The sequence below is a fragment of the Balaenoptera borealis genome, assembly GCF_965194805.1.
Source record: "Balaenoptera borealis genome assembly, chromosome: 8".
Classification (NCBI taxonomy): domain Eukaryota; kingdom Metazoa; phylum Chordata; class Mammalia; order Artiodactyla; family Balaenopteridae; genus Balaenoptera; species Balaenoptera borealis.
Window position 1 is genome coordinate 30,468,370 of NC_138865.1, and position 25,503 is coordinate 30,493,872.

A 25,503-nucleotide genomic window follows, 5' to 3' on the forward strand; every position below is an offset into this window, starting at 1 on the left:
TGTCAGTGGGGTGCAGTTGTACCTACAATTTAGGTAAAATGCCCCTTAGATGTCACATTGCAAAGGGCCATTAATCAGTGTTGGATGTCTGACCCTGTGGGGCAGTGGTCTCCAGAGAAGGGTCTCTATATAATTTCTTTATTTTAGTTATAACTTGGATTACTTTTTACAGTTTAAAAAATTTTTTTTTCTTTTGCTATTTTAAATCCAAATTTTTGATTATGTCTATTGGATGAGTTACTAAGAGCAGAATTACTATATCAAAGGGTATATGCATTTAAGGGTTCTCTGCATATGTGGTTACCTCCTCATGGTTCCTCACCAACTCTGGGTACAATCTTTTTTTTTTCCCTTTGATTTTTGTTACTTTTGCAGGTAAAAATTTTTACCTTTCAGCTACAAATTGCATATATTTGAGCACTAAGGAAGTTGAATACTTTTCCATGTTTATTAGTCATTGGGTTTTTTTCCTTATGAAGAAATATCGGTTCATGCCCTTTGTTCATTTTTCATTTGGTAAAGTGTTATTATTTGTCTCTTCATTTAAAGGGGTCTGTCTTATTTCTTGCAAACTCCCCAGGTTCTTTTGAGAAATAAATGCTATAGTTACATGAAAGTGTTTTGCATAAACTGTAAGGACCTATATGCATGTTATTATTATTGAAAAATTGACCTTGTTCATATGTTAGAGTCATATTTATAACAAAGAGGTCCTTGCAAATTCAGAAATAGACTTGACTAGAGTGTGAGCTCAGTTCCCGTCGGGATTTTTGTCTGTTTTATTCACTGCTGCATCCCCAGTGCCTAGAACAGTGTGTGGCATGGAGTAGTGATCAATAAATACATGTTAAATGAATGGAATATGAGATAAACACATAGATGGATAGAGATTTTCTACAATGTTCCACCAAGTTGACTTCATTTCATTTTCTTTTTTGCCTCAAGCTGGAAGCAAATAGAGTTGTGTATGGCTGGTAGGTCAGAGCTGTGAAATAGTGTTCTTATCATTCTGGACTTAGGAAGCTCATTTCTTAGAACCTAACTTTCTTTATGGTAACATTGTAAGCCTAATTAGTAATTCTACCTCATTTATTTAAGTGATAAACCAGAGACAAGAAGAGTTTAGTGACCCAAGCATGGCTTTCAGCAGTATGATAGAAGACCCAAGTTGTTGTTCTATTTTTATATAAGAGCATTTCTAATTCCTAAATCTATGACAAGCCTCCTAGTCTGTCCATGCCTCACTTGTGGTTTCTGGCAATTATGAGAATAAATTGTACACAAGGTCTAAAATAAAACATGACAGTATGCCTTAAAATTGATTCATTCTTTGGTTGCCTATTTTGCGGGAAAGGTTTTGCATAGAAATTTATGCTAATGAGTTTAATCTCCTACATAGACTTAAATTCAACTACCCACAGGTGCCTGGTACCAGCTTCTTTTCTAGAGTTTCTCTGCTCTGTTTTTATCCCTAATTATCCTACCTCACATTGTTTTCCTTTTAAGGTGCTTTAGTGTTTCTGGAAGAAGATGGGGTAAAATTTCATATAAATGTGCATTTTGCTCCAGACTCGTGTTCTGGATGGATCACTTACAGTGGGAGGCAATACATGATGGTTAAGTGCTTTGTTTTTGAGGCACACAGAATCTTATTTATGATCTTAGGTGAGTTACTCAGCTTCCCTGAGCCTCAATTTCTTCATTTATAAAATAGGTATTAAAAAAACCCTGCTTCCATTGGATTGTAAGGATTAAATAAAATAATGTGTGAAAAGATGTTAGCATAGGGTTTGACAAATAAGCAAGCAGGAAATAGAGGCTGCAACTGAATATTATTATTTATTATTGTCATGTTCATCATAGATGGCTGGGCCATGGCTCTTAGCCACTGAGGTGCTATTAGCAAATGTAAGAAAAGCAAGTGAAAATGTCAAAGCAAGAGACAAGGAAAGAGAGAGAGATGCCTGCAAGAAACAATCCCAGAAGCACCCCATCCAGGATGTATCAGTCAGGGTTCAAACAGAGAAGTGGAACCACCTGGAGATACAGATACAGATGTATACACACATGCATATATACATATATGTGTGTGTGTAGATATATGTGCACATGTCTATATACATAGGTATACACATACATGTATGTATATATGATTTGACCTTTCACAACTGTAGGAGCTGGTAGATCAGTGTCTGCAAGGCTGCTGTCTTTGCATCTGATGCTGGAGCTTGAAGTCCAGCGGTCAAGCCATCGGGAGGGGAAGATGGAGGTCCAGTGGGAAGTGCAGAGACAAGGTGGAACCACAAGCGCAAGCTGGGCCCGACAGGGAGGACGGAGTGACACCAGTGCCTGTTCTTGTTGCCTCTGCCCTTGCTGGTGTGGCGTGGGTGTCAAACTTTGGTCATGGGCCCAGACACACACTGGGCCCAGGCTCAGCCCCAGTGGCTCCTCACGCCAGATGAGCCCGCAGATAATTGGAGCTGCACATTGGCCGCTGCTTCACTTCCACCCTCTGAGGCCTGGGTGTCATTATCCACGTGGTTATCTGTTTTGAGGTGAAGACACTGAGGGGTACAGAGAGGTTATTCATTTGCTTCAAATCACACAGCTGCAAAGGGCAGAGCTGGGATCCAGAGCAGGCCTGGTTGACTTGTTGACTAATCTCTTAAACACTGCAAAGTTACAGCTGCCCCAAAAGGCAGGGAAGGAAGGCATACCTACCGCCCAGCGGGTAACATGTGGTCTCTGGTGACCTTTTTAATGAGTGAAGAATGTAGTGCTTTCATCCTTGGAGCAGGGGGTGCTCACGGATGGTGGAGTGTGGTGAAGGAGGGTGGAATGGGGGTTCAGCCTGCCCGTGTTTATTTCCTCCCGACCGCGTACTTCCTGTGTAACTCGGACAATTTACTCAACCCCTCTCAGTCTCCATTTCCTCGTCTGTTAAATGGAGATAATGAGTTCTTGAGAGATGAGGTGAGGCGTGCACATGGAAGAACCCAGAATATAGCTTAATGGACATTGACCACACCTGGAACGTGCTGGGCCCCTAATTGAAGTGACTTGGAAATAGAATCATGTGACGTTCTGTTTGCCTCATCACTTTCTCGGGAATGCTGGAGGCCAGGGCTCTGTTCTTAGGATTGCGGAGCCGGAAATTCTCTCTGACTTTTGAGGAGGTGCTGTAGCCCATCCTGGTGGATTTCACACAGTTCGTTGGCCACCTGTGTCCACGGATCTCTTTCCTGGCTGCAGACTTTGCTCTTGTTCTTCACTAACACACCTCACTCCCGATTGTCACGAAGTTATCTTCCAGTGTCAAACTACATTTCATCTGCCAGCATTTCTGCTCACTACCTCTTTTTATTTTCCTCAGCAGGGATGGAAGGAAAATAGGTCATCTTTTTCGTTTCAAAAAAAAAGAGTAAAGTTTAGAAGTGCCCCAGACATTTACGTGATCCAGTGTTCTCTTTTCCATCCCTTTATTGAGAACCCTACTGACTTCCCTTTATATTCCAGTAAGTCTTCTTTCTTCCTGAAATATGGTATTAGAGCTGAACATAATCATAAATACCTGGCCGACTCTGGTTTGCAAGAAGGATAGTGTGTGAATTTGACCCATTGTATTCCTGTGTAGAAAACGCACATCTTTTTCTGCCCAAGTTGTGCCCCTAGATAGTCTGTCAAACAATGTCATCTTGCCAAGGGCAAGGCAGCCTCCCAGGAAGGGTGACAATGTAATTACAAGACCAAGTCCACACCCCATCCCAGAAAGTTATTTCTAACTCTTACCAATATGTTAGGCCAACAGCCTCACCTTCCGAAAGCTAATAATCATACCTCACCTATAAGAACTTATCTGTTTAATATTCATAGGACATACATCCTAGTATCATGCTAGCTTTTGCTGATTCACATTCAGCTCCTCTTCCTTCAAGACACTAAATTATTTTTAATTCCCCACTTTCTGAAAACTAGTATATAGAACATGAAATATTTATGTTAAGTAGTAATGTCAAAATTTGCTCATAACTTAGTTTTAGATAAACAAATATGTATCTAAAATGCCTTCTATTTGCTCAGTGCTGTGCAAGGCACAGGGGGTGAAAGATGTGGGACCTACTTCCAAGGTCAACTTTCTAGAATCTAAATCCAGTTTATCTAACCATGGTCTGCACCACCATCCATGACCTGGATGACATAACTCCAAGGACGAAATAGCCGGCTTGCCCGATCGGTTTATTTCTTTAAGTCAATGCTTGGGCAGCATTATTGTGAACCTGTATTAAGTGTTTTGTTGTCCATGTAGCACCAGTAGAGTTCCAAGTTATTGTCCAATTTAGATTTAATAATGTGGCTGAAGCAGTTCCCATTTTCTCTTCTGTGGGAGGCGGTGCAGAAGTCTGCATCGAGGATGGAAGATTGATGGGTGCAGTGAGCAGCAACTTTACTTAATAATGAGAATGTACTTGAAGTAGCACCACTTAGCATTTCCAGAGATGTGGTTGCTTTGCTCCCCATTTATATAACTTGTCACGTCCAAGAAACTGACAGAAGAAGTAGTCTGAAATAGACAGTTGGAGCACACGTCAAAAAAATATTTTCCATCATGATCACATGGAGAATGACCAATTTCAGTTTAAGGAATTTTTAATAGCATCCTAAATCCCTTGCCGCTAAACAGAAGACAGACTAAGAAACACTAGGAAGTAAGGAACGAGCTGCTTCCCATTTGTTTTCTGGTGGATGAAGAATGTTTTCACTGACTGCATGCTTTCCAAGTAGCTTCTCATAGAGCTTTCAAGGGGCAACACTGTCTAGTGGTTAAGAGCCCAGCCTTTTATCTCATCTGAGCTGCATGAACTTACTAGCTGTGTAACATGGGGTGAGTTATTCACCTTTTTGTGTCTCATCATCCTTGTCTATTGCATGGTGCTGTTGGGAAGCTTTAAATGGTTACTATTCCTTCATGTTGAATATACAAGATGTCATATAACACAGTGTAGAGAGATGAGGTATATTTTTAAAGAAGCCACTAATGGACCTGATATGATTCTTTCAACCTTTTTTTTGGTTCTCATGGCAACCTGGTAAGGATCCATCCATGCCATGGACAAAGTGGCTGAGTTGGAGGCAGTATAACAAAATACCTAAACAAGTCATTTCTCTGGGGTCAGGAAGACCCACATTGTTTTAAGAAATTATCTTCCTTTCCCCAGTGTTCTCTTTGAATGCACACGGGCAGTCTCCCACAGGCTATTTTGCTTCAGTGATTTTCTCATCTATAAGAGCACGCAGCTCTTTGATAGGAAGCTATTTGCAAAGGGACAGAATGTTTTTCTGCAGCTGTGACGTGAGTGGTATCAAAGTTATTGACACAGTTGAAAAATAGCTTCATGTTATCTTCAAGGCTTCCGCTTTCCTGTCGGCTTGAGCCTTGGAGATGTGTATAATTGGGACTCAGTAAGACAACCTTGACACCCCTCTGCAGAGAAATGTGCCCGTTTGATACAGGCTCAAAGCGAGTTTGACAAAGAGCAGCTTTTCCCTTGGGGCAGGGTGACCACGGAGAATCTGCTAATGAAGAGTTAATGGCCCAGGAACCCCAGCTTCACTTACCAGACGGGAAGGCTTTAATCATTCCTATCCTTCCTGTCACCACCAGGACAGGCCAACAGCCTAGCCATCCAGTCAGTAATTAGAGAGAAGGTATTTCTGTACTCTCCTGAGCTGACTGTCATATTGTTAAATTTGAAAACTATTTGATGATGAATCTCACAGCTCTTTGGTTTGACTGATGAGTGGAATCAGAGCAGCGCCCCACATTCGCATCTGTTCTGTGGACAGATTTGGTGGAAAATAGTTTCTGGTTTCTTTTTGAGTCGCAGACCTTTTGACCTGTGCCTTGGAGACATCCATGGGCTCTTCATTACAGGAATTACTCTCCAAAGGACAAGGTCTTCATCAGTCAGCGTCTTTGGTTGCAAACCATAGCAACTAACTTACACGCAGATGAGCAAAACCACACTCTGTGGGAAGGCCATGGGGTGCCCACAGATCAAAGGAATAGTCAGTGCTCCAGGCTTTGAAAGGACAGAGTCCAAGGCAGCCCTGGACAGCCTGCAGCAGGAATTGCTCTGTGTTCAGGGATGCACCCTCCAATCCCTTAAAAAAACATTTCTTTTTGTCGTTCTACCAAAGATTCAAATTCCCGGGAAACAATGCAGTTCCCCCTCTCTTGGCTAGGGAAGAATAGGGCACCATGCCTAACCATCTTGCCAGATATCTCCAGTGGGGGAGAGATGTTTCTTAAAGAAAAACTGGGGGAATGCCGAAACCAGAAGAAGGGAGAGTGTATGCCAAGGGATGGAGCTACAGAGCTTGCTACACTGCATCCCTCAGAACAGGGTCACGTGTGTGGCTGAAATGCACTGCAAAGCTCCATGTCACCTGCTCCAATTTATCTCACAGTGTTGCTGAACCTTAGGACGGTGACATGTTAGCCCATTGACTGAATCCCTTCTAGCTAGAGCCCAGACGTGTGTTCCTGCTTTCTTCTAAGATGGTTGAAAGCAAAAGATGGATCAGGCAGGGTTCTTAGCTGCAACCAAGAGAAATCTGCGCTAGGTGGTTAAACAAAAGAGGAATGTACTAAAAGAACTGGGTGACTCAGAGGATCTCCAGGAGGGCCAGAAGACCAGGCTGAGGAGAGGGCCAATGCCCCAGGCCTACCATAGGGCAGTAGAGAGCCCCAGCGCTGCCCCTGGGCTCAGTTGCCATGGATCGCTTCACTGAGACGGGGCTTGGACCCTAGTGCTAAACCCCTGTCACAGCTGGCCTGAAAAACAGGATTGACCCATCTCTACCTTCACCAACATGGATCCTGCAGCACCTGCTTCCTGAGTCACCAGCTTGCCCTGCAAAGTACGGTGCTGGGGCACCATTTTGGAGGAGACTAGGCGACATGACCGGGCCCCAGCTGCAGAGGGGCCTGGGAAGGCATGTTCTGGCTTCTGCCTTAGAACAGAAGGCCTCTGCCTTGGAGGAAGCATGTTCAAAGGAACAGCAAGTGTCCTTAGAAAGGCAGTTGTGTGACTTTGAACTTGTGTTCATTCCACTAATGGACCACATCTCCCATACAGCACTAGTAATGAATAGATGTTAAATACATTTTGTAATAATTTTATAAACCTTATGATGATATTGCATTCTATTTTTTGTTGAAAACAAATATTGAAAATGTACCACAATTTTTTTAATCTTCTTATGACGGGGTTACAGATACACCAGTATGCTCAAAAAGTGGCAGTGATTCCAACCTGTCAGAGGTTCCTTCAATATCAAGCTGTATGAACCTTGGGCAAACTCTTACACAGCTGTATTTGAGCATTACCATCCAGGACATGGTGTAATAGTACTTAGCTGCGGACTTAATCGTGTTGATAATATTGGTATTGCTAAGTATTTTTAGGTATCAATAAACAAATGTTTCATCTAACTGGATAAGATACAACTAAGAATGATAATTATAACAATGTTCCTTTATTTCTTTATTTATTTATTACTAATGAGCTTGTACAGTTCACCAGAAATGCTAAGTACACAACAGAACTTTAGGACTGGATGTTTACATTCCATGTAAGTCAGTGTTCTATTATTTCCAAAACACTGTAATTATCAAGAGATCATTACAGTTGGCTCAGATAATGCTACAACACAGAGGAAAATGCAAGGTTTTGCCGTGGGTTGTCAGGGTCAGCTTCTAGGAACCAGAAGCTGGCCCTTCCCTTCCCTTCCCTTCCCTTCCCTTCCCTTCCCTTCCGTTTCTGTTTCATTTCCTTTCTTTTCTCTTCTGTTTTCTTCTCTTCTTTTCTTTTCCAGCTTTATTGAGATATGATTGACATGGGACCAGGATTTTTGAGCAGCGTCTTGGGGCAGGGAGGGGGCATATCTGAGCAGTGAGAAGGGCACCCAGGGAAAAGGAAGACTCAGAAGTGTGGAAGTTCCTAAAGAACTGGAGACTCGCAGCTCTGGCTGGAAGGAAAAAGTTGGGTGAGGAATGACACCCTGTCAGACACCTTCCAATGTGAAAGTGGAAGCACATTCTTTTTGCTGATGGTGATAATGCCGAGAATTTACATTTTGTGTTAATTTGACCTCATTGACATAATACCTTATTATAGAGAATCACTTAGATGTTGCCTAATTGCCTTCTTTCTCTTGCTAACCCCAATGCTGAGAAAGTCAAAAAAATGGCCTTTGTTTTGGCTGCGGCAGAGAAATCTGATCTGATATTTTGTTGTCACAGATCTTTTGCTTTCATATTTATTTGTTTTTTCCTAGGCCACCCAAGCACTTTAATTTGTATATTTCCTTTTGCATTTGTCCACATGCATATGTATTTTCCCATGCTTTCTGTAACTTTTTTTCCATTTAAATTATATAATTATCATTTTCTTTGCTTCCCCAGTGTATTCTTATTTCTAGTCTTTCACAGAAGCCCAATGTTCCATTGAGTAATCACTGGGAAATTGTTATGCTTCAGTTTTTCAATAGTTTAGATATCGTAATGGCAATTTTTGTGTATAGAACTTATTTCTTCTGTTAGATTATTTTCCTAACAGCATCTGTAACTCTTAACTTCCTGCTTGGAAAAATAAAGTTTTATGTCTTAGGGTTTTCGCTTTTTTGCCTCCCATTCTTGTATGTAAATAACCATTTCAGCATGAATTATTATGCATTTTACTTTCTCTGTATAGCAGCCTTACTAATACATCTGTCCAGACATGCTTATATAACATTGTACAGTATAAGCCCAAGAGCTTCTGCCATCAGTGTAACTGTGATATGCAGGAAAGCAGTAGCCCAGACTATGGAAGTATCGAAGAGAGATTGTGATGGTCATAAAACGACACTCTAGCCTGAAGGTCTAAATCTCCTCTATGTTGTTTCCTAGATTTATTTTCTTTAAGTTTGTATCTTTCATCACCAACTCATAACTTATCATAACTCATTCTATACCTAGTAACCCTTTAACTATTTTATTCATTTTCCTACTTTAATGACATTACTTACTATTTGATCAGTACTCTTCCCTCCTCCTTAGTGTTTGAAATTATTGTTGTTGTATTTGTACCTGCCTCCTATTTGTTAACCTTTTAAATGTTTCTCTGTACCAGTAAGTTGGTTCCTAAGGATACTGAAAGCTCTTTTTGTGCAGCATACACTGGCCATAGGACCCAGTGATGCCACTCATGGGAATTTACACTAAGAAAAGCGTTCACACCAAACATATACATGAATCTTTATAATATCTGTATTCATAATCATCAAAAACTGGAAACAACCCAAATTTCCTTCAGTAGGTGAATGGATAAACACTCTGTGGTGTATTCATACATTGGAATACTACTCAGCAATTAAAAAGGAATGACCTATTGATACACACAACAACTTGGATAAATCTCAAAATAGTTATGCCAAATGAAAGAAGTCAGCTTCAAAAGGTTACATACTCTATGATTCCATTTACATGACATTCTTGAAAAGAGACTGCTCTGGAGATAGAGAACAGATCAAGGATTTCCAGGAGTTATGCCTGGGGGGAGGTTATGACTACACAGGGATGGTATGAGTTTTGGGGGGCGATGGAACTGTTTGTGTCCTGAATGTTGTGAGGATAACAAATCTATCCAGGTGTCAACAGTCATAGAACTAACACTAAAAATGTATATTTTATTGTATGTTAACTTAAAAATATGAAAAGATTCCCGTTTCATCAAAGTAGTCGTAGGTCCTTTGACAAGTTATTTAACCTCTCTAAATCTCAATTTATTTACTTGTCAAGTGTAGAAAATACTCTCTACCTTGAAGAGGTGTCATAAAGATGAACTAGAATGTCATAAAGTATCTACCTGACATACAGGAAAATCTTCTTTTTCTTTTCCATGCTGATATTTCTCATTGGGAGCAGATTCTTTTTCATGATTATTATTACCTGGGCTTTTTTACAGTTATTTGTCTCTTGGGGAACAGACTGGAGGGTTTCAAGCAGAAAAGTGACCTGATCTGATGTTCATTTTTAAAATATCATTTGAGCAGCTTTGTGGGGGGGTGGTAAGGAGTGTAGGAGGGTAAGAATGGAAACATGGAGGCCAGTAAGAGGTGTTGGGGGTTGTCCAGATGAGAGATGATGGTGGCGTGGACTCGGTGGGAGCGATGGAGGGGGAGAGAAATGGGCAGGTTTGGGATTTATTTTTTTTTTGGAGGTAGAACCAACAGGCTTGATGATGGTTTGAGGAGTGAGGAAAGGTGGCTGGGGGTGTCATTTACTGAGATGAGAAACTCAAGGGAGGAGCAAACTCGAGTGTGTGGGCTGGAGTCATCATGGAAAATCAAGAATTCTGTTTGGATGTGTTAAGGAGTGGAAACCAAACAGATAATTGGGTACAGGATTCTGGAACCCAGGACCAGGTCAGCGTTGTGTCGTTCATTTCCACTGGAGGTGCCACAGTGAGTCTCCCAGCTCCTCCCCTCCAGATTAGGGTTGCAGGGGAGCTTTTAGCTGCTATTCCTTTGACCTAGCCTTGGGATTTTTAGCAAAGCACTTTTCTTTAATCCATTCCTGAGAGCAAGCGCTTGTAGAAACTTCAGATTATGCTTGTATGATCCACTGCTGCCAGATTTTCTTTTTCCTTTTCCATTTAATGTGATTTAGGGAAAGGCGAACACCCAATATTTCCAAATATCCAGCTTAGAAGTCATTTCATACTGTGTAAGATTGAAAAGTATTAATAAACTACTGAGACTACTGATGAATATGCAAATACATGACAAAATATGCTGAGGTTATATTCAACATATTTTGTTATTTTTATTGTCCTCAAATTTCCAGTTTTGCCACAGACAAGGGAAAGAAATTCAAGATATAATTTTCCTTTTCAAGGTATAATTTTTTCTATGTTGAATTTTTTAAAGTTTTATTTACTTTTTTATACAGCAGTTTCTTATTAGTTATCTATTTTATACATATTAGTGTATATATGTCAATCCCAATCTCCCAATTCATCCCACCACCACCACCCCTCCCACCCCCGCTTTCTCCCCTTGGTGTCCATACGTTTGTTCTCTGCATCTGTGTCTGTATTTCTGCCGTGCAAACCGGTTCATCTGTACCATTTTTCTAGATTCCACGTATATGCGTTAATATATGATATTTGTTTTTCTCTTTCTGACTTACTTCACTCTGTATGACAGTCTCTAGGTCCATCCACGTCTCTACAAATGACCCAATTTCGTTCCTTTTTATGGCTGAGTAATATTCCATTGTATATATGTACCACATCTTCTTTATCGTCTGTCAATGGGCATTTAGGTTGCTTCCATAACCTGGCTATTGTAAATAGTGCTGCATTGAACGTTGGGGCGCATGTGTCTTTTGGAATTATGGTTTTCTCTGGGTATATGCCCGGTAGTGGGATAAGCATCATAAGAGACTACTACAAGCAACTCTATGCCAATAAAATGGACAACCTGGAAGAAATGGACAAATTCTTAGAAAGGTATAACCTTCCAAGACTGAACCAGGAAGAAATAGAAAGTATGAACAGACCAATCACAAGTAACAAAATTGAAAATGTGATTAAAAATCTTCCAACAAACAAAAGTCCAGGACCAGATGACTTCACAGGTGAATTCTATCAAACATTTAGAGAAGCGCTAACACCCATCCTTCTCAAACTCTTCCAAAAAATTGCAGAGGAAGGAACACTCCCAAACTCATTCTACAAGACCACCATCACCCTGATACCAAAACCAGACAAAGATACTACAAAAAAAGAAAATTACAGACCAGTATCACTGATGAATATAGAAGCAAAAATCCTCAACAAAATACTAGCAAACAGAATCCAACAACACATTAAAAGGATCATACACCATGATCAAGTGGGATTTATCCCAAGGATGCAAGGATTCTTCAATATACACAAATCAGTCAATGTGATACACCACATTAACAAATTGAAGAATAAATACCATATGATCATCTCAATAGATGCAGGAAAAGCTTTCGACAAAATTCAATACCTATTTATGATAAAAAAAAACTCTCCAGAGAGTGGGCATAGAGGGAACCTACCTCAACATAATAAAGACCATATACGATAACTACCAATTAACGATTGCCTCTGGGAAGGGAGGGACAGGGATGGAATTTGAGGGACAGGGAGGTATTGAGGAAACCTCCACTGTGTCTGCAAAAGTTAAAATTCTGTGGAGTGGGTATTGAGTCAGTGTGTTCATCATACTAATCTATGTTTGAAATATTTTATAATTAATATTTTGTTCTTTAAACATATACATAAAAATAACTTAAAATTATAAACGAGAGACAGTGCCCTTCTTCCACTCGCTCCACCCTTATTAATCACCGTAAAGAGTGATCTACTGGGTTTTTCTCTCAGAAAATGTAATTACTTTGCAAGAAAATGTTAATGCTATGTTCTATTCTTAAAGTCACTTGTTCCAGTGATAAAGCTATGGCTTAATAGAGTTGCTAAATTTTCTTCTAAGTCATTCTTTTAATATTTCATATTTGTCAAATGAGCTGGTAATGATTGGGAACATCTTTGTTTTTACGTCAGGACCATTTCGGCAAAAACTCATCATCAGGCTGTTAACTTCAACATCTTCGAGGGCATGGTGTGCCATGGGGTGCCCCTGGTGACTATTTCAAGAGGCAAAGTGGTGTATGAAGCTGGAGTTTTCAGTGTCACAGCAGGAGACGGGAAGTTTATTCCTCGTAAACCATTTGCTGAATATATTTACAGACGGATCAAGCAGCAGGACCAGGTGAGTTGGGGCTAAGTGGGCTGTTAACACGGGCTGGATTGTCACTTGCTCCTGGATGCTGGTGATGGCGTTGTCACATACAATTGGTTAACATATTCACAGGGTGTTAGAAGAGGTTATGAACAGATACAGCTGTCAAAGAAAAAAGTCATTATTGGATGGATGCAGTTTCTTTTGAAGATTGGTGTCTATCGGGTTTCCTAATGGACCAAGTCAGGTTTTCCCAGGCAAGTGTAGGGCCCCTGTGGGCCTTTTGACAATTGCTGTTAGTCAGGGTCCTCTGAGAAGCAGCCATCCAGATGGATAAAGGTGTGACTTTTTTAAACACCTGGGAGAGAAAATGGGTGGGAGCCCGGGAAAGGCTGGGAGAGCCCTCAGCCTGCAGTTCAAGCCTGGCCCCAGTGAAGGAGAGAGGGAGAAAAACAAGTGGTGGAAACATCCTAGACTACTATACAGACGAAGAAAGGTTGAGCAAGGCCTACAAGCAGCCCTTGAGCCATCTCCTGTATCCAGCCACGTGGCGTGCTGTCATTGGCTGAGAACAGCAGTGGGAGGCATGTCCTCAAACGGACAAAAGGATGGAGTTCGAACTCAACTACTGTCCCTTGAAACATCAAGCTCCCTGTCGTTGAAGGTCTGCAAGGTGTATTCTAATGACCACCAGAGCAATGGCGGAGTTTGAGGTCAAGGTAAATATGAATTCTACCTTGGCTTCCCTTTTCCTAGCTGTGTGGCCAAGAGCAAGTTTCTCTAGCATCCTTGGTCTGTTTCCTCATCTGGCAAATGACAACAGTGTGTTCTCCCCAACAGATTGCAAGAGTCAAATGAGATTTTAAAACGTAAGGCACCAGTAGGAGGTCAGTAAACATCAGTTCAGTCTCTTTGCTTTCCGCCTTTGATGACCGAATTTATAATAAAGGCCTCCAAGTCTTTGTTATAATCCAGTTGTTAAAAAAGAGGTGTTTGTTCTTTTAATATGTCTTGCATTTTCCAGTGTTTGTTTAGCTCACGCAGTGTTTTAAACAGTTTTAAAAATTCACTTCACTACATACAGTAATATATCAGAATTTTCAGACTAAAACCATCTAAATTGCTGGGTTTGGAGAGAGGCAGGGCACCGTGTGCCCTCAATTCCACATGGTAAGAACAGGCCGGAGCTGGATGGCCAAGCCCTACAGAGGCAGCCTTTCTGATTTTCACCTACAGGCTTCACTCATTAATGTTCCCAAACCGGCTGTGTAGCCATTAGAATTTGTAACCCTTGGGTTAGTTCTAAGGCTTCTGTGTCTTCTTTCCATTTTAAAATATACTTCTCTTTTTCCAAAGTTCTCTGGCTGTTTTCCGATTCATTTCGTTTGGGTCTTGTAGTCTCTTTGATTTCTCCTCTAATGTCTTGTGAAAATTTTTTGCTTGTGGATTCTCAGAGTTTGTTAGATAAGATTCATCCTTTTTAACCACTTCCTAAAGCTTTGATTAAGTAAACAAGTGCTCTAGAATGCTTTAAATTCTCAGGATGCTACAATTCTTTATATACTGTATTTCAGTCAAAATATTTAAGGTTGCAATTTATTTTGCTGGGAGTTAATTTGTAAATATTGACACTGACAGGTGACAGGTAGGTAGAGGCTATAAGGTTTCCATGTATTTCTAAACATCACATGGTAAATAACAGCAATACTAACATTTACTGAGCTTTTACTGAAGGCAAGGCACAATGCTAGGGGCTCTGTCACTGTAACAACCCTGTGAGCGAGGGAGTATTATTTTCCCCACTTTAAGTATTAGGAAACTGAAGCTTCAGGAAATTAAAAAACTTGGTCATGTCACATAGCTAGCAGGACCAAAACATAAACTCCGGTTATCTGACTACAAAAGCTGTATGCTTAAGCAATAAACCATATAACGTAAACCATAAAGATTGAGTTAAATGAGTTAATGGGAGATAAATTATTCTGAACTAGGTTTGGGGAAAAAATCTAAATGAGAGGCCTTGATGGCAGCTAGTTTATTCATGACACTTGTAGTAGTAATCCAAGGGATGAACAGATAAGCGTTGACTTAGAAGAGATAGTACCGACAGAACTGGGTGATGAATCATGTGACACTTGAAGTGAATCCAGGACCAGCCTGCTCCAGGCTGTCAGTACCAGTTGCCCACCAGCAGGGACACTAGACTAACTGGGAACCCCTGACAGACTGTATTTAAAGGACTGACTTTGCCTAAGTCTTCCTCTTGTAGGGAAAATATGCCGAGATCACCGAATGACTGGCTTCATCAGTTCTCCTTTTCAAATTGTTGTTGGGTATATTATTGGCAAAATTAATGCCAACATCATTTTTTAGGAGTTCACTATCAATTTTGTGAGTTATTTTAGTTTCTCAATATTTTCTTCTGACACCAACTTTTTAGGTATTCTAGTGCATTATTGTTTTTACAATAACAATAAATAATAGTTGCATTATAATATATTGTTCTGAGCACTTACTATCTGCCAGGCACTGTATTTGGTGTAATTTATATTCATTATTTTACCTAACCTGCACAACAAGCCATGTGGGAGATATTATCATCCCCATTTTACAGAATAGGAAACTGACTCTCAGCAAGATTAAGTAACTTTCCCTGGGCTGAGCGGTAAGTAAACGTAAGAGCCAGGGTGTGTGATAAGACCTTTCTGATTCCCGCTGTACATGAGACCTCTGTAGAGCAAGAAAAGAGAAGAAAATGATTGTGAAACTCAAATCATGGGGAATGCATTATTTTAAAAAGTGTTGATGTGGAAAAAGTATCAAATAAAATGAATAAAATGAGGTTGGGGGACTGTGTGGAGATGTTTCAGACCTTTTTTCTCTCCATTAGGCGAAGATAATTTCATAGAAGAAAAATATTACGCTAAAGTTAAAAAGAGTTGTTAGGAATCCTAGATTTTAAATTCACATGAGGTAATTAGAGCTCTTACTTTGGTTTTCATTTGAAATATTCAGATTTCTTTGTAAGTGAGGATAAGAGTTTGAAGGCAAGCAGGAAAGGCCCATACCATTTCTCCTGCTCTCCTGTTATCCTTCCCAAGAAAATTAATCACTTGCCACTCTGGACTCCAAAGCACAGATTGTAGAGACACGCCAGTGTTTGTCAGTCCCAGAACTCAGCTGGTCTCCTGGCTAGAATTTTAGTTCTTTGAGGAACTTACTTTCTTAGTCCCAGTACTTCCTATGTAGTAGGCGTTTGATAAATAAACAAATTGCAAATGGAAGGAGCAAAGACTATAGTTTCAGAGGTCATAGAAAGGACTTGAAATAAATTTACACAGAAGATTGCCTCTTGCCTCGTCCCAAACAGTGGAGTTGTCTGTGAACTTGATTCTTATCCACGATTTTATTACTTAGTGAAACTTGGCATCGTGCTGTGCAGCTATCACTGTTAACGGATATTGTGAGGAATTTCAAAGGACGGAAATGACATTGTAATGCAATTTGACAGCTTCAGGGAATTGTTTACTTTATTTTAATATTTAAACAGGGGATCCTTAAGGGAAAAAATTTAAATCAGAAGATGAAACCTCAAAATTTATTTGATAAATGTTACATAATAAAATACATATTTCAATTCAATATAAAAAGTCACTTAAGGAAGAGGGTTGGGGGATTCAGGAAAGAAAAATAAAAGAGGAAGGAAAAAAAGGACATGGTCCCTCGGTATCCATAGGGTTTGGTGCTCAGTATCTGCAGATACCAAAACCCACAGCTGCTCAAGTCCCTTATACTGTTGGCCCTCTCTATCCATGTACTCAACCAGCTGTGCACATGGAGGGCCACGGTAACAGCAACTTGGGTGTTCAAGTACATTTTGAAAGAAGAAAATCAACTTACATACTATTCATTCTTTACCAAAAAAAACAAAAACAAAAACTTTTTAAACTCAAATGGTTTATTATTCCTAGAATTTTTGTGTGTTTAGGGTATTATAATTTTTACCAAAATTTGGAAGCACAGACATTCTTCAAGTCATCCCTTTTTCTCTTTTTTCAGTAATAAGCAACCCAATCTATTTTGGAAAATTAGGGTCACATTGCATTTTCTAGAGAAGCAGGGATAACTTCATGGAGTAATGCATGGTTTCAGAATACTGCTGCCAAAGCCTTTAAACTGGCTTGTGCCTTTGCAACCATAAGCATAATTTGCCTTTTAGATAAGATAAAATTAAATGGATGGCTGATCTAGTCCTTGAAACGGGTGTTCTCCATTTCCGAAATAACAGTTTGTCAATGTCTTTCTCAATGTGGTAGCTCAGAGAAAATAATTTCATATCATCAGCTGCCATGTAATTCTGATTTCCTCGGATTGATTGCTAGTAATCGCAAAAGGCGATACATATGTTGGAGCCAGCTCATTTTGGCTTATGAGAGACACTTGTATGTATCCCTTCCCAACTCCTCATTCAGTGGTGTCAGTAGCTTGAAATCAGCCATGGTGAGAGCATTTACACAACAGAAATAGGCAAGTGCTATAAATCAGGGCTTTAGGAGTGATGAGAAAAGGGGAAGGTGGGTTGTCAACATTTACCAGTACGTCACTGTATACAGGGACTTTGTAAGTACTCTCTTTTCATGTTTTATCTAACCAATGTTCATCCAGTAAATACTTATTGATGACCAATTATGTGCTCACATTGTTCTTGAGAAATAGCTCACAGGGTATTTTGAGGATTAAATGGAAACATTTGGTGGATAGTAAAACATTATCAAAATGCAAATGTTCATGTTATAGATCACCTCTGTTGAATCTAGTGATTCATTGTCCCCTGGAGAGCTCAGTCCTGTGAGGACCTCTAAGAACCTTGAAGTTCACCAGGTACTGAATACCTACCTCTAAATTCACCAGCCAGGCATGGATTTCATTCTCAGGGAGTCGCTGCTCATTTGGACCGTTTGGTGTTAGGTCAGTGTCTGCTGTTTGGTATTTGGAAGTTCTGTTGTCTTTATCGCTATTTTAGTATCTTAGCCTCCATGATCAACATCGTATTAGTAACTTCTTGGGGTTCAGGATTCTTGTCTATGGTCTTAAAAATCTCAGAAAAATCTAGCATCCTAGCATTTTACTCTCTGCAGACAATACAGGTAAATTTTCTATCAATTTTAAGCTTCCTCTTTTCCCTGATCAGCTAACCAAACACATTTCTGCAATCATGCGGGTATAGTGATTGCAATTAATATTTATTCATAGCACTTCATATCGCGATACAATTCTCATTTTTGTCTATAAACTCATCACAGTGACAATCATCATTAAGTACTATGAACTCAAATGGAGCTCCCATCTACCTAAGTAAACCACCAGCACCCTGCTGGGTGAGGTGCCATCCATGTTTCCTGTTTTACTTAGGATAGCCTCTCACAGTGTTTTACCCTCAAACCGTTCTATTTGATTGTGAACCCACCAAGATGGGAAGAACTGCTGGCGGGGTGTGCTCGTCTAATTTTGGCCAGCCTGTACTGGGGGAAAAAGATGTCCCCACCCAGATCAGTCTTCCAAAGGTGTGCGCTCAGGATCCTAGTCTCTTTTAGGTGCTCCTTAAGAAAGCTTTCAAGTGATTTTAGATAATGCTACCCTCAGGAGATTCTATTGCCCAATATCATCTATAAAGTTCTAAAAAGTCCTGCAGTCAAGAAATCTTTCATTTAACAAATGTTTGTTAAGCACCAGATACAATTCCATATTCCAGGTGCTGGGGATACAGGTGTAACTAAGACAGCAGTCCCTGGGCTCAAAGAGCTTTAATCCTACTTCTCTTTCAACTATAGTTTGTGGGTGCTTAAGTTCTAGTTCTGTTTGAGATGCTAATTACACCTCCCTGTGAAGAGGTCAGTTAGCCACTTGGATAAAGGAGTCCGGAAATTGGGAGGCATTGGGGCTGGACATAAAATTTAGGAATCCTGGCATCTACATTTATTTAAAAACACAAGTCTGAGGCCACCAGAGAGACTGTAGACAGAGAAGAAAGGGGACTTGAGAAAGAGCTCTGGGGCTGCCAACCTTCAGAGGCTGAGGAGAGGTGGAGGGGAGGAGCCAGCAAAGGAGCCTGAGAAAGCTGACCAGTGAGATCAGAAGAAAAGTAGGAGAACACGAAGAAGATAAGAGACCTGCTTACTTTGTTCAACCCAGAACCCTCTGATACTTCATCCTGGTCTTTCTGTGAGCTTTATGCTGCATTAATGTCCTCTAAGAAGTAGGTATGCAGGGACTTCCCTGGTGGCGCAGTGGTTAGGAATCCGCCTGCCAATGCAGGGGACACGGGTTCGAGCCCTGGTCTGGGAAGATCCCACATGCCGTGGAGCAACTAAGCCCATGCACCACAACTGCTGAGCCTGTGCTCTAGAGCCCACGAGCCACAACTACTGAGCCTGCATGCCACAACTATAAAGCCCGCGCGCCTAGAGCCCGTGTTCCTCAACAAGAGAAGCCACTGCAATGAGAAGCCCGCGCACCAAAACGAAGAGCAGCCCCCGCTCGCCGCAACTAGAGAAAGCCCGCATACAGCAACGAAGACCCAACGTAGCCAAAAATAAATAAATAAGTAAAAAAAAAAAAAAAAAAGAAATAGGTATGCATTTAGTTGGGAAACTCAGGATGGTGTCCCTGTCATCACTGTACTCATCCTGGATACCTGGGAAAGAAGCCCACTTTGGACCCAGCCACTAGGATAAGCTCTGAGCATTATACACTGGTTGCACCAGATGCTGATGCCCGTGTCAGGGCTGGGCACGTCACACTGGAGATGGAGTTTGCCATTTGCCACTAGAGAGAAGCCACGTGACTACTTTTCCTGAGAGCTGCAGGGTAAGTCTGCTTAGAAAACATGTGCAGCCGAACTCTGGAATGATGCAGGGAAGGCTTAACATTCTGCAGAACGAGTGCCATCACCTTTCTATTTCGTCACCGTGAACATCTACTGAGGTTCTCAAATGTATATAGAGTACAGTGCCAGGGGCAATAGACAGTACAAAGATGGACAAGACCTGGGTCTAGCATTAAAGAGCTTATGTAACCACATCTAAGGATAAGAAAAGATTAGAAGGTTGAAAGTACTGCAAGGCTTGAGACCAGAACTTAAATTGTCTTTGATTCCTGTCAACTTGTCTATAAAGGGGAAGACTGTGAAGTGTGGGGCAGCAAAAGCCTCCCCAGAGAGGGTCAGTCTGTGTCTGAGGTGGCGGTGTGGGCAGGAGTGGTTAACAGCCCACAGCCATCCTGGCGGGAAATCGGTCCCTGCCCGTCCCGAGCCTCAGCAGCAGATGAAGAGGAAGGCTGTGTGCACGTGAGACCTGGCCAGTCAGGTCAGAGACATTTGACGGTCAGTGTGACCAGAGTGACCAGCCAGGCTAAGAGGGGTCTCGTGGCATTGCTAGTACAGTGACTGAGCAGCCGGAAAGGGATTCTTAGACAAGTGCAAAGGGCAGGTGCAACCTGGGGAGCAGATCAGTGCTGAAGCAGAACAAAAGAGGATGAGGGAAACTGAGTCAGCTCTGGCCAGGATAACTGACACAAAGAGGAGAGGAGCTCAACTAAGGATCTCCTTCCCACCAACATCCTTCCACCCTTAATAGGAATTTATCAAGTATTTACTGAGTACTTGTTTTGGAGAAACAGAGCAATAGACCAACCCTGAGTCTGCTGGAGGAGATAGACAGATAATTACAGAAAATGGTAAGCACGATACTGGATGTGGCAGAGAGGTCTAAAGCTCCCTGGGCTAATGATTGCCTGGGCTGAGTTACCGAAGATCCATTGGAGATATTTAGGTTAAAAAAAAGAGGGTGGGCATGCCATGATGGTTGAAGGCATGGCCCTGGCAGAAAGATGCTTGGAAGGATGCCGATTCACCTGGTTTGAGTCACCCCTGAGCCTGCAGCTGGGTTCAGGGAAGGGATCCTCCGAGGGACCTGCCGGCTTGTGGAGCAAGCCCACCCCCTGAATGAGGGGGGGGGGGCCCGGGCTTGACGGTCCCGCTTAAATCACTGGTGTTGGTCATCAGTCCCCAGGAAGGAGTCCAGGAGAGACAAACAAGTACAGATGAAAGCCACAAACAGAAAGGTTTCGAAGGAACTGTTGGAACAGGGAGATGGGGGTGCTGATGAGGGACATGCAGCACAAAGGCAGGTGGCACAAATATCTGCCCACTGGTGTCACTTTCTCCAGGGGCTGCAGAAGAGGCTGATGCTTGAACTGAAATATGCCACGGGTTTTGCCGAGTGCAAATACCAACAGGAAAAGAGAGAAAAGCAAGACTCTTTACGTTGTCTGCAAGAGAAGGGTTGAAGGAAAGTGGAAACAAATCCTGGTTTGCTTGGATGGTCCTGAATTTTACCTGTTAATTACGTTTAGTACCCTTTACACTCTCAGAAGTGTCCCAGTTTGGATGATAAATTATATGGTCACATTAGGTTTAAGTACATACATATAGTTGGGCTTGAAAAATAAACCAGGAGAAGAAAAAACATGGAGACTAAGACCTGAAACGGGGGATGTGGTCAGAGAGTGGGGTATTAAATTAATTTAAAGTTTCAGGTGTGGATTGACTCCAGGTAACTACAATGTCCAGGGGCTGGGTGGCCGCCAAGGGAAGTTGGTGCTTCATTACCCCGTGTCGATGTTCAAGGTGATGGCAGGAGCCAGGGCGAAGGAAAGGACTGAGTCGATAGCGAGCCAAGATGCAAGTCCAGCAAAGCATCCAACCAGACACAGAAAGTGGACAGAGGCTTGGACTTGTGCACAGAGGGCAGGGGTCTTCCTAGTCACTAAGTGATCAGTGTGCTTCAAATTCCACTGTAGGGACACGGTCTCTGTCTTGTTCTCTGCTTTATCCTCTGTGCCTGGCAAAATACCTGGGGCTTGTGTGTGCTCAGTAAATATCTACTGAATGAATGAAGGAAATGCTTTGTATCTGGGAAATCTCATGTGCCTGTGAGGTAGGTTTTATTCCTTGCATTTCATAAATGAGTGAGTAGGCTCAGAGGAGCTTATTAACTTGCCAGTTTCCTACAGCCAGTAAATGGCAAAGCTAGAATTCAAACTTAAACCTACCTTTCTCCAAAGCCCACACGGTTGATCACTACAATATATTAGTTTTGGTGGTCAAAATAAGACAGATGTACACAAACGTACACACACACATATTTATTTTTTAAGAGCTTTTATATGCTAGGCATTATTCTAAATGCTTTACATATATTTAATCCTCACAACCCCCCTATAAATTAGGAGCTATTACGATCCCCAGTTTATAGCTGAAGCACAGTTTTAAGTAACATGCCCAGGCAAGCTGGTTCCAGAGCCCATGCCCTTAACCACTGTGGTTTACAATTACTTGACTTGCCAGTGAATTTGTGTCCACGTTGACAAACAGTAGGATTTACTTACTTCTTATGAATCCCTTTGTTTAGAAAGTCCTGATTTCAAAAGTCTGCTCAAGCACTGAATTAACTCTAGCTGAATCCAGGGTTCTGCTACACAGTTGGCCACCAAAGAGGTATAGTTCCAGATGGGAGATTCTGTAGAAGGCTTGTTACAAGCGGGGACTATCAGGAAAATGAGGAAACACACACACAGATTGCTAGAATCTGAAACAAAAAGCTGAAAGTCTTAGGAGACGTACAACAAAGCACTCTGGGAATATAGACACCTAGAATTGAAACTACAAGAAAAGGTAGAATGTTGGAAAAGCCGGTAAGGTGGTTATAGAACAGAATGTGTGAGGATATGGCAGAGGCCCCAGTGAAAGTTGCACTGGAAGGAATGATTGTTAGGAAGTGTTCCCTGGGCCTTTGTCTGATGCAGATCAACCCCAGTGAAAGAGTGGGGCAATGCCGGTACCCGAGGTCGCCGGGAATTTCTGTGAAAGGGCAGGGCATGGGAGGCACATGATAAATTCACAAGGCTCATTTTTGGTCTCCCAATTCACTTAGGGAGCAGAACTTAGCTTTGAATTCAAGAAGTCAATAAGCCACAAGAGAAAAATGAAATGTTCTGTTTCAGACTTGGCACGCCTACCCCCGTGGAGCGTGAACCCTATAAGGGAGAAGTCATCACACTGAAATCCAGAGGGACAAAAGAAGACTCCACACATGGGACCAGGAAACAGGCCCACTCCTGAACCAGGTGCTGTCAGTAAGGGATAGTGGGCAGAGAAAGTTTTCCTCCCTGACAGCATATGGAATTAGCATATCTCTTTCTTCCTTAGTGTTTAAAGAGTCCATGGTCAAGGTCAAAGACTTCAAAGTGACCTAAGACTCAAGGACAGTTCAGCCAAAGGGCAGGCTGATAAAAGACCTCTTGACGCAGAACACTTGGATGAGCCTTCCAGGTTGAAGAAGGCCTTGGGCTAGCTGGAGGTTTATTCTCTGAGGCGTTAGGAAACATTGCACAGAGGCCTAGAGAATCAAGTATGAGCAAGAGGCTGGTAACACAGAGGGAGGCTGTTATTGAGGAAGGCTGGCACTACTTAAATCTGAGAGTGCAAGTTTATAGTCAAAATTTATAAACCGATTAGGACTTTATCTGGAAGAAATGAATCTATGTATTGTAAAGGCAACCATATTCTAGAACTTAGAATGGAATGAAAAATGAATCATGTTGCTTTGGGTATAATTTTTCAGGAAAATTATTTGATAGCTTATTTCACATAGTTGTAGAATAATATAGATATGGTCATTTAAAAAACATTTGAGTGCTTCATCAGTTTTCTCTTAGTCTCTTGACATTCAAATCTTTCTTTTTGAAACACATATTGTCATCATCCTTGTCAATTTTCTTTTTCTTTTTCTGGGTTTTTTGGGGGTTTTTTTCCAGTTGTTTTCTGGTCCTGCGCTGCCAGGTACCTATTTCACCATGGCTTTCCTGTGATTTCAACATTTCTCTAACATCATTTCCACTGACTTCATGAAATCAACATGTTTTGCCAGTTTTGCAATTTCACTAGCCTCTATGGCTTTGTTTTTTCTTTTTAATGTGTGATACATTTTCACATGTTTCAGCACGTAGCAGTCAGCAAAAGATTACAGAGGAGGTTGACAAGACGGACAGGGAGAGACGTTTGTGCTAATTAGGGACACTGTCAAAGGCCTCGTTTTATGCAAACCCAGTTAGGCATTGCAGGTTTTTACATTGTGATAATAACCTGTGCTTCCTTGCATAAACCCTGAGGCTTGTATAATGGGGCCCTGTGTACTCCCAGCTGTGTTCTCTTTCAGTATTGAACGCTGTTAAGTTTTTAATAATGCTGTAGAGCCAGCAGTTCCAGCTTTGTTGTCATTTCCTGACTATTGGAACTATTTTTCCAATCCAGGAAGGTTGTGTTAAAAATCCAGAGGAAGATTAGCAAGAGGAAGAAATTTTATTGAATGCTGTAACATGCTATTACCAGCATTTGTAGGAGCGGGATTAATGTTTACTTTGATTACAGGATTTCTTGGGGGTCAGGCTTGGGTTCTGCATCTCTTTGTGAGGGAGAATGTTACACTGCGTTCCTTTTATTCTGTTCAAAGGTAAAATCAGAGAAAAGGATGCTGCCGTTCCCATCCCAGTTAAACGTTGTCAGCCCGTGGAGAAGCAGGCCTTATTTCAACTCCCCAAGATCCTTTTGAAAAAATAATCGCTCTAGGCTTCTTTGATTTCCTTTCAGAGGCAATTGCCGTCTTTCTTACTGTGACTTTGTTGCTGTGTAAGATTGAAGATATAAATGAATATTATTGTGATAGAAAGTCTGTGTGAAAATTCACTGATGATACTTTAAAATGTCATCTTTGCTTGCACCAGATTTCTCACTTTGAATTTTTAAAAATCACTTTCTTGTTTAAAGTTTTTTAATGGCTACATTTGTTTAAAAATAGCTAACTCTGTGATTTTACATTCTATTGTAATTCGTAAACATTTAGACCTTTATTGTAATTAATAAACATTTAGATCTTCATTTTATATCCTGTTATTCCTGTTATCTGAGTTATGTGTGTCTTCTTTTAACTAGTGGGATTGGGAGTCTGGGAGGTTGGTTTTTTTTTTTTTTTTAATAAATTTATTTATTTATTTATGGCGGTGTTGGGTCTTCGTTTCTGTGCGAGGGCTTTCTCCAGTTGCGGCGAGTGGGGGCCACTCTTCATCGCGGTGCACGGGCCTCTCACTATCGCAGCCTCTCTTGTTGCGGAGCACAGGCTCCAGACGCGCAGGCTCAGCAATTGTGGCTCGCGGGCCTGGCTGCTCCGCGGCATGTGGGAGCCTCCCAGACCAGGGCTCGAACCCGTGTCCCCTGCACTGGCAGGCAGATTCTCAACCACCGCGCCACCAGGGAAGCCCGGGGAGGTTGGTTTTGATTCACAATTTCCTGAGAGACATCTGCTTCCGCAACTCCTGGAAATCAGGTCCCTCCGCAAACCCCATGTAATCAAACTGGATACTCAACCTTAGAATAACTCCAAGGCAAATTATCCAATTACACTGATGAATGCAGGATTTGAGGGAATTAAATAGAGTCAACGTGGCTGAAAGATGCTGCAGTGATACCTTCCGGCCCCTGTGCTTCCTGGTCTGTGCTCTGAACCTTCTGGGTGTGCAGAGAAGCTGAGTTTATATTCCTTCTCCTGGGTAACTAGGCCAAGAGGGATT

General features: G+C 41.5%; 1 protein-coding gene across 1 annotated transcript in view; it reads left to right on the forward strand.

Annotated features, from left to right (window-relative positions):
- The window catches only part of LOC309633818 (dihydropyrimidinase-like), a gene marked incomplete at its 5' end in the record, with an annotated part of 81,006 nt that extends 56,187 nt beyond the window's left edge, over positions 1 to 24,819 (forward strand). Inside the window, 4 exon segments of the mRNA XM_082403063.1 lie at positions 12,642 to 12,849; positions 22,882 to 22,887; positions 22,889 to 23,004; positions 24,390 to 24,819. Coding sequence (XP_082259189.1) covers positions 12,642 to 12,849; positions 22,882 to 22,887; positions 22,889 to 22,999 — 325 coding nt within the window. The 3' untranslated portion in view covers positions 23,000 to 23,004; positions 24,390 to 24,819.
- Between the last annotated feature and the right edge of the window lie 684 nt (positions 24,820 to 25,503).